Source organism: Balaenoptera musculus, chromosome X, assembly GCF_009873245.2.
Source record: "Balaenoptera musculus isolate JJ_BM4_2016_0621 chromosome X, mBalMus1.pri.v3, whole genome shotgun sequence".
Taxonomy (NCBI): domain Eukaryota; kingdom Metazoa; phylum Chordata; class Mammalia; order Artiodactyla; family Balaenopteridae; genus Balaenoptera; species Balaenoptera musculus.
This window is the reverse complement of record NC_045806.1, coordinates 127,061,451-127,069,649: the sequence shown is the minus strand read 5'-3', so window position 1 is coordinate 127,069,649 and position 8,199 is coordinate 127,061,451. Positions and strand designations below refer to the sequence as shown.

The window sequence follows — 8,199 nt, the reverse complement described above, 5'->3', positions numbered from 1 at the left end:
CCCAGAGAGCCAGGTCAACATGTGGGTGAGGAGACTTCTGTGTGGAGGACACCGGTGGTGCAAAGGCCCTGGGGCCGGCCCAGTCTGGCCGCCGGGGGAAGCTGGAGCCGGCGGGAACCCGCACGAATGACAAAGGAGGGAGGCGGGGGCGGCCGGCGCCGGCCGATTGCCTTACAAGGCGCCCTGCAGTGCCGCGGCCGCGCTCGGCCACCGCGTGCTCCGCCGCCAGCGGGCGGCGGGGGCGCGCGCGGAGGGGGGCGGGGCCGCCTGGGCGCGGGCGGGGGGCTCGGCGCGGTGGCTACTGCGCTAGGCGACGCTGCGGCTTCGCTTCGGCTCCAGGTCCGCACCCGGCGCTCCGGGGCGCGGGCGCGCGCTGGCGGGGGCGTGCAGTGTCCCGGGCCACGGCAGGCCCCGCGCACACCTGTCACGCCCGGCGCGCCCCCGGCCGGCACGCGCGCGGCCCACGCAGCTCGGGACGCGGGAGGCCCGGGCTGCCGAGTCCCTCCCGCCGCGAGGCGCCGAGGGCTGGGCTGAGCCGGGCGGCCGCGTGGGTGGCCGTGGCGGGCGGCTGTGCGCGGGGGTCGCAGGTGCATCTCGGGCGGGTCGGTGGCCTGGGGCGCGCGAGCCTGTGGGCGCTGGGCCGTGGGTGGCAGGTCTAGGCCTGGGGGCGGCCGGGCGCACCTCTGGGCGCTGCGGATGGGGGTGAGCCTGGAGGGGCCCGGGGTGGGGGCACGGAGCCTTCTGGAAGGCGGCCAATCGCGGCTGACTAGGTTGCGTGGGGGCGGAGAGGGGGTCTCTGGGCGCTGATCGCCGTCGGGGTGCCAGGTCTCGGGGCGTCGGATCGTGGCCGTATCTGGGAGGGGGAGGAGTGTATGCGGGGGCCTCGCTGGAGGCGTCCACCTGGGAGTGCGGACCTGGACGGTGGGGGAGGGGCGAGGTGTATCGGGCTGGGGGGGGGGTGTGTGGGACCTGTGTTCCTGAGTGGGGCGGTGGCTGAGGGTGGCTGAGGCACTGCCGGATCTGGGGCTTGGGGGACGGGGCTGCCCGTCGCCCAGGGAGCTTCCCTCCACCTCTCCCTGCACCCCCAGACATGCTGCTGCTCAAGAAACAGACGGAGGACATCAGCAGCGTCTATGAGATCCGGGAGAAGCTCGGCTCGTGAGTGTGTGTGTGTGGTGTGTGTGTGTGTGTGTGCGCGCGTGTGAGTGACAGTGAGTGAGTGTGTATCTGTGTGGGGGGATGGGTGGCATGGGACGGGGAGGGCTTCCCCATCTCCTTCGGCTAAGGGGGCCCTTCTCCCTCCCCGCCTCTGCTCTCGCCCCGCCCTCCTCCTCGCCTTTCCCCTCCCTTCCTGCCTCCCCCTCTGCCGCAGGGGCGCTTTCTCCGAGGTGGTGCTGGCCCAGGAGCGGGGCTCCTCACACCTTGTCGCCCTCAAGTGCATCCCCAAGAAGGCCCTTCGAGGCAAGGAGGCCCTGGTGGAGAACGAGATCGCGGTGCTCCGCAGGTGTGCGCCCCGCGGTGGCTGGGAGCCTCCTGGGGTGGAGTGCCCTGCCTCCTCCGTGTCCCCAGAAAGGCCTGGCCGGGGGCTCTGCCTTGCTGGACCGGCAGGGGCGGGAGGAAGCGAAGAGGGCGATGGGCTTCGCTGGGGGTCCAGAGGGGGCCGTGGCGGCCCGTAAGGGGCCTTTTCTTGCCGTTGCAGGGTCAGCCACCCCAACATCGTGGCTCTGGAGGACGTCCACGAGAGCCCTTCCCATCTCTATCTGGCCATGGAGCTGTGAGGAGGGCGGGGTCGGGGGGGGGGTGGGCTGGGGCCGGGGGGCCCGGGTCAGCTGAGCCCCTGCTCCCCCCAGGGTGACGGGGGGCGAGCTGTTCGATCGCATCATGGAGCGCGGCTCCTACACGGAGAAGGACGCCAGCCACCTGGTGGGCCAGGTCCTTGGTGCCGTCTCCTACCTGCACAGCCTGGGCATCGTGCACCGAGACCTCAAGGTGCCTGCCCTCCTGCCCGCCCATCCAGGCCTCGCCCCGAGTCCCTGTGCACCACGGGTCTGGGGGACTTGAGCGCGCCCAGCCCCGGGGACCACGCCGGGGCTGACCCGGTGTCCTCTCTGGCATCTGTGTGTCGCAGCCTGAAAACCTCCTCTATGCCACGCCCTTCGAGGACTCCAAGATCATGGTCTCTGACTTTGGCCTCTCCAAAATCCAGGCTGGCAACATGCTAGGCACCGCCTGTGGGACCCCGGGCTATGTGGGTAAGTGAGGGGGGTGCCCCGAGGCTCGCCGGGGGCCTGGGGGCCGGGGGACCCTGTGGGAGCCATGGTGCCAGGGGCAGGGCAGGCGGTGGGCCACTCCTGGGGTGAACTAGGCTGAGCCGGGCAGCACTGAAGGCGTGGTGTGCGTGTGCGCGGTGTGTGTCTGTCTGTCTCTGGCCCCCAGCCCCGGAGCTCTTGGAGCAGAAACCCTACGGGAAGGCCGTAGATGTGTGGGCCCTGGGTGTCATCTCCTACATCCTGTGAGTGACCACTGGGAAGGCTCTTCTTCTGCCTGCCTGCCCCCTGCTGGGTTGGGGAGGTTTGGACATCCGGGTGATTCATCTGTGGGTGCCAGGCTGTGTGGGTACCCCCCCTTCTACGATGAGAGCGACCCCGAACTCTTCAGCCAGATCCTGAGGGCCAGCTACGAGTTTGACTCTCCCTTTTGGGATGACATCTCAGAATCAGGTGAACTTGAGGCTGACCCCAAGCCCAGGGAGTGGGGAGGGACGAGGGGCCGTGGGGACGGGGTGGGCTGATCTGGTTTCCCTGTTCCAGCCAAAGACTTCATCCGGCACCTTCTGGAGCGAGATCCCCAGAAAAGGTTCACCTGCCAGCAGGCCTTACAGCATCTTTGGTGAGCGGGGCCCCTGCTGAGCTGTCCTGGGACCAGAGGGTCCACACCCTCAGAGGCCCCCACCCCTCATTGACCTTTGGCCTCGCCCTAGGATCTCCGGGGATACAGCCTTTGACAAGGACATCCTGGGCTCAGTCAGTGAGCAGATCCAGAAGAATTTTGCCCGGACCCACTGGAAGGTCAGTGTGGGGAGGGGACTGGGGACCCGGCTCAAGGCTGCCCGCCCCGTCCGTCAGCCTCAGGAGGATGGTCTGGGCCGCCGGTGGTCTCTACGGTCCTCGAAGTCTTGGGACCAGGGCCGGGACATGGCCTGACACCCCTCTCTCCCTGCAGCGAGCGTTCAATGCCACCTCCTTCCTGCGCCACATCCGCAAACTAGGGCAGAGCCCGGAGGGTGAGGAGGCCTCGGGACGGAGGGTGATGAGCCACAGCCACCCGGGCCTCCACACTGGCCAGCCCCCCAAGTGGTGACCCCCAGGTGCGTGGGGGTGAGCCCTGCACCCGCTGGGAGCTGGCTCCTCGCTGAGCTTACGGGGTGGCAGGCCCCACGTGGCCAAGAGCTCTGCAGGGTGGACCTCACGGAGTAGCGGGCTGAGGGCAGAGAGCACAGACAGGGGAGGAGCCGGGGTCCCCAAGAAGTGGATGAGAGAGAGAGGTGGGGGGCAGGCCATGCCGCTGGCGGGGACCGTGAGGGTTCTCAAGGGGCCCAGTGCCAAGACCCAGTGAGTGCCTCTGCTGAGAGCCTGGGCTGGGAGCAGGGGGCACAGGGCAGTCCAGGGGTGCCTCCTGACTGTCCCCTTCCCTGTGCTTCTCTCTTCTTCTCCACCCCAGGCTGAGCGCACGGACCCCCAGATTCCCTTCCAATGGACCCTTTCAGTCCCCCCCACCTCCCCCTCCCGCCCCGGGGCACCTCTGCGGGAGAGCTTGAGCCCTGTGGGTGTGGTGCGGGGCGCTGGGGTGGGCGCTGGTGGGGCGCGTCCACAGACTTCCCTCCCCTGTCGCTGCCACACCCCCTCTAGAAACCAAGAGGCCCGGGGGCTGTCCTTCCCGTGCCATTCTGTGCTTTGCTGACTGTGGGTGGTCCTGCTTGTGTCGTGGCCCTCCAGCCTCCCTCCGGTCTTCCCCAAATCAATAAAGACAGACAGAGCTACGGGCAGTGGTGAGCCGCGGGGAGGGATGAGGGCTGGGAAGGAAACCAAGGAGGCAGGCCACCTTGCCCATCACCACCCGAACTTCTGCTGCCTCCCATCACGGCAGACAAGCTCCGGGTCGTCCAAGAACTTCCTCTCCCCATTCCCGGCGTGCCGGCCAGCTCTGCCACTCTCGAGGTTGGCCTGCGTGTGGCTCTGGGGCCCTGGGCCGGGCTCAGGAGCGAGTGAAGGCATGGGTGCTGTAGCTGGGAGGGCAACCAGAGTCCCGGACTGTCTCCTACCCACCCCGCCGCCCCCGCGCCCCCCGCCCCCTCCCCCCCATCTCCCTTTCTTCCCCTGCTTTCCATGGCCGTGGCCAGAGCATTCCCAGGGCACGCCTTGCACCGAAAGGCTCTGCAGCCCCTGTCTCTGAGGCTGGAGGAGGGGCCCCTCGGCCAGGAGAGGGCGCTGCTGGGGCCTCAACCCCTGTGCTGGGTCGTGGCTTTGGCACCGCTGGGCTCCAGGCCCTGGGGAACCGGGCTGGGTGGGTCGTGGCTTCCGGTGTGAAGAACGGTGGCAGGTCTTCTGGTCTGTGCAGCCCCTGCCCCTCACACCCCCATTCTGGATCGGGTCGGGCTTCAGAGCCCGGCCTTGCTGGGCCCCAGGCCTTTACTGGCTCCGCTCGGCCTTTGTCCCGCGCCCGTGAGGGGAAGGCTCCTAGGGCCTCTCCTCGGCCCCGGTCAGGCCAGAAGGAGCACCCTCGGGGTTCTGGCTGAGCTGGCCACCCCTTTGTCCCACCGTCACCCCTGCCCACTGGCCCCTGCCAGCCTGCATCGCAGAGCCTGCTGGAGAAGACACTTCTCCATGTCGACCTTTGGGACCTGAAGGGAGACAGCGAGGCCCAGAGCAGGGCTGGCCTGGGTCTCGGGGGTGGGGCTGGGGCAGGGGCCGGGCTTCCACCGAGGAGGGTAGCCATGCACACCGGCACAGGCCCCTGAGCCCGGGGCAAGTCCCGAGGGGGTAAGCAGCTTCCCCCTCTGTCCCCACGGCCAGTTCTAGGCCATCCTTGGTTCTAGGCTTTGGTGTCACACAATGCGGTCCCACCACGCCAGCTCCCCTTTCTCTGTCCATAGCCCGGGGGACCTCAGGCTGCCATAACCTTGGCCGGGTCTCTACAGCTTGGCCTCTTCACCTCCAACGGCCTGTCCTGCCTCCCCTTAGCCCCCCACTTGGGGCCTCGTCATGTCCTGTCCTGCCACCTCAGACGTCCCCTTCGCTGGCTCTCCTCCCTTCTTTTGGTTGTTCACGTTGGCCTCCCAGCACACTCACGTTTTCTCGCTTTGCCATCAAGATTGACTGGGCCTCTACTTTGTGCCAGGTGCCGAGCCCACTGGCCAAGGTGCCCACCGTCATGCAGGCGGTCCTGCAGTGGAGGGGGTGGGCTTACTCGGGCGGTGGGAATGATCTGCCTGGGGAAGGTAGCAGCTGGTGCTCAGGGAGGCCTCAGCAGGAGCACCAGAACCAGCCTTCCAGAAGGAATCACACTCCTTCGGAGACAGCCAGCTCTTCCAGCCCAGGCTGCAGCCCCATCCTCGCTGCGGAGTCAGGGTCGGGGCCCAGCTCCGGCCGCAGTGACACAGGGTGCAATTTGACCTTCCGCCAGCAGGAGGCGCCACAGTCACAGTTTTCCACGTTCATCAGCCACCTGTTGCTCCTTCAGCACCTGCGGCAGCTGCTCAAAACCATTTCTCCTCCATCCCACCCCCACCCCCCAAATGCTGCCCCAGGGACGTCCTCGCCTGGGGGAGAGGCCTACCCTGCCCATCTGGGAGCAGGGAGACGGGGGACCCCCAGGTCGGGCAGTGGCGTCACCATTCATCCCTCTGAGCCCTTCCCATCGAGGGGGGCAGTTTGCGAGAAGAAAGCTTTGGGGGACCCAGGCCGTGGGAGCATTTCGGGCTCAGGGAAGAGCAGGTGTTCAGGTACTGAGGCTGCGCCGGAGGGACGGGTCAGACTGGAGCCCGGTGAGGTGAGAGCCGGGCCTTAGTCTCTGAGCTGCGATGAGCCGCTGGCGGGGTGGGAGCCCGAGAGTGCCCTTGTCCGGGCTGGGGAGGCGCTGAGCTGCTGTGAGTCTGGAGCCGGGGCCAGAGGACTGGCCTTCCCAGGAGTCAGGGAACAGACTGGATTTGAGGGGGGAGCCCCTGTGGGCGTCACGAGACGAAGCTGTCTCCCTCATTCTGGGCCACACAGGGTGGGTCACACGCTCTGTCCTGGAGCGAATCTGTGGGTGTCAGAAGGGTTAGCTCAGTGGTGAGTCTTTTTAAAAATGTTTTGGCTGCGCCGCCTGGCATGCAGAATCTCAGTTCCCAGACCAGGGATTGAAACCCTGCCCCCTGCAGTGGAAGCGGGGAGTCTTAACCACTGCACCGCCAGGGAAGGCCCAGTGGTGAGTCTTTATTGAGCACTTACTGTGTGCCAGGCACCCGTATTAGCTCCAACCCCGACTATGAGGTAGCGGCTCTCATGATCATCACCCCCACTTTGGATACTGGGAGACGGGGGCATAGAGGCCGCGTAACTGAGCCAAGGCCACGCAGCCTTGGGCTCTACCTCCTGCCGGTCTCTGTGTAAGTGAGGAGGGCTCGCTGGGAACGTGAAGGTCGTGTGGGGGCTTGGGGAGAAGGCAGGGGAGCTCTTCTCCACCCTTCTCTTGGTGAGTGCAAACTGGGCTGGGTGGGGGGCACCCTGGATTTGAGTTTCAGCCTTGCAGGTGGTTTTGTCGCCTTTAACACTCCCTGTGCCTCTAGCTCATTGAGTCAATTCCCTGTGAAATGGGAGTCTGGGTGATGGGGCGAACCCCTCTGGGGTTCAGTGTGAGGGACTGGGCTGACGGCAGGGACACGTCTGGGGGCCACGTCAGGGGGCAAGGTGAGAGAGATGTGCTGACGGAGGGAGATGAAGAGGGACTGGGAAGATGGACGTTGGTCGTGGCGGACTGAACAGGGGGGCTGCGAGGGGGTCTAGGAGAGAAGCAGGCCTATTCAGGGCCCATGGCAGCCATGTTCTCCGCCCAACCCCACCTCTGCCCAGGCACCCCTGTCTCCATCCCTGTCTCTTCAGGTGGGCAAGACACGAAGTACGGAGTGTTTGGGGAAAAAACGAATAACCCGATTTGGTTGATTGAAGGGTGTTGGGACAAGTGGTTAGAGATTGCCCAGAAAAGTGAACTTTCTCAAGAGGGCACTGGGGAGCCACTGGAGGGCTGTAGGGAGGATGGTGACAAGATGAGATTTTTGCTTTAAGACAGTTTTCAGGTATTTTTCAACCCTATCTGGCCCCTCTTGATAAATATAAAAATCTCATCTCTAGATGCCGCCCCACCCAAGCCCCATGGAGATTTCAATAGTTCCCCTCATGCCAGAGAGCCCAGCCTGCCTCAAGTGATGTCCCGAGTAGAGGCCCAGTTGTTTTTTCTCAGTTTATCCTTCTAGTTCTTTCAATTATTGCCTTATGTATTTCTAAGTTAGGTTATTAAGTGCAGATGACTTTAGGATTGCTACGTATTTCGTAAGTTACACATTTGGTCAAAATGGAACAACATGCATTAATACTAGTAATGCTTTTGCCTTATAGTCGACTTATACAGTGATAGTAGCATAGCAACTATATCTTTCTTTTGGTGAATACTTGCCTGGCATATCTTGTTCAATTCTTTTTCTCTCAAACTTAATTTTTTTTTTACTGAGATATAATTCACACGCCATAAACCTCACCCTTTAAAATGTACAATTTATTGTTGTTTTGGTATACAGATGTCCCTGACTTACAATGGTTTGACTTACGATTTTTCGACTTTTACGATGGTGCGAAAGCAATATGCATTCAGTAGAAACTGTGCTTCAGATTTTGGATTTTGATCTTTTTCCGGGTCAGCGATATGTGGTGCAGTCCTCTCTCGTGATGCTGGGCAGAGGCAACCACCCGAAGCTCCCACTCAGCCACTTGATCACGTGGGTAAACAATGGATACACTTATGACCATTCTATACCCAGACAGCCATTCTGTTTTTCACTTTCAGTACAGTATTCAAGTACATGACATATTCAACACTTTATTATAAAATAGGCTTTGTGTTAGATGATTTTGTCAAACTGTAGGCTAATATGACTGTTCTGAGCAT

General features: G+C 63.5%; 1 protein-coding gene across 7 annotated transcripts; it reads left to right on the top strand.

The window, feature by feature from the left end:
• The first annotated feature begins 285 nt into the window (after positions 1-285).
• Positions 286-4,059, top strand: PNCK (pregnancy up-regulated nonubiquitous CaM kinase). Of its 7 annotated transcripts, none has more exons than XM_036839886.1 (12): positions 286-339; positions 1,089-1,158; positions 1,373-1,504; positions 1,700-1,774; positions 1,851-1,989; positions 2,129-2,252; positions 2,437-2,512; positions 2,608-2,720; positions 2,811-2,889; positions 2,981-3,068; positions 3,223-3,367; positions 3,721-3,816. In XM_036839886.1, the coding sequence occupies exons 2-11, from the start codon at positions 1,091-1,093 to the stop codon at positions 3,358-3,360; spliced, it is 1,032 nt and encodes a 343-aa protein (XP_036695781.1). In that variant the 5' UTR covers positions 286-339; positions 1,089-1,090; the 3' UTR covers positions 3,361-3,367; positions 3,721-3,816. The 7 variants fall into 7 exon arrangements, with proteins under 7 accessions (XP_036695781.1, XP_036695776.1, XP_036695775.1 ...); XM_036839885.1 differs by lacking the exon at positions 286-339 and adding an exon at positions 437-587; XM_036839887.1 differs by lacking the exon at positions 286-339 and adding an exon at positions 437-602.
• The last annotated feature ends 4,140 nt before the right edge of the window (positions 4,060-8,199 follow it).

Excerpts from the sequence above, each read along its gene's own strand:
- PNCK (XM_036839881.1), top strand. The coding sequence starts at position 1,091 with ATGCTGCTGCTCAAGAAACAGACGGAGGACATCAGCAGCGTCTATGAG. Across the intron at positions 1,990-2,128 it reads TCGTGCACCGAGACCTCAAG|CCTGAAAACCTCCTCTATGC; the intron begins GTGCCTGCCCTC and ends TGTGTGTCGCAG. Across the intron at positions 2,513-2,607 it reads GGTGTCATCTCCTACATCCT|GCTGTGTGGGTACCCCCCCT; the intron begins GTGAGTGACCAC and ends TGTGGGTGCCAG.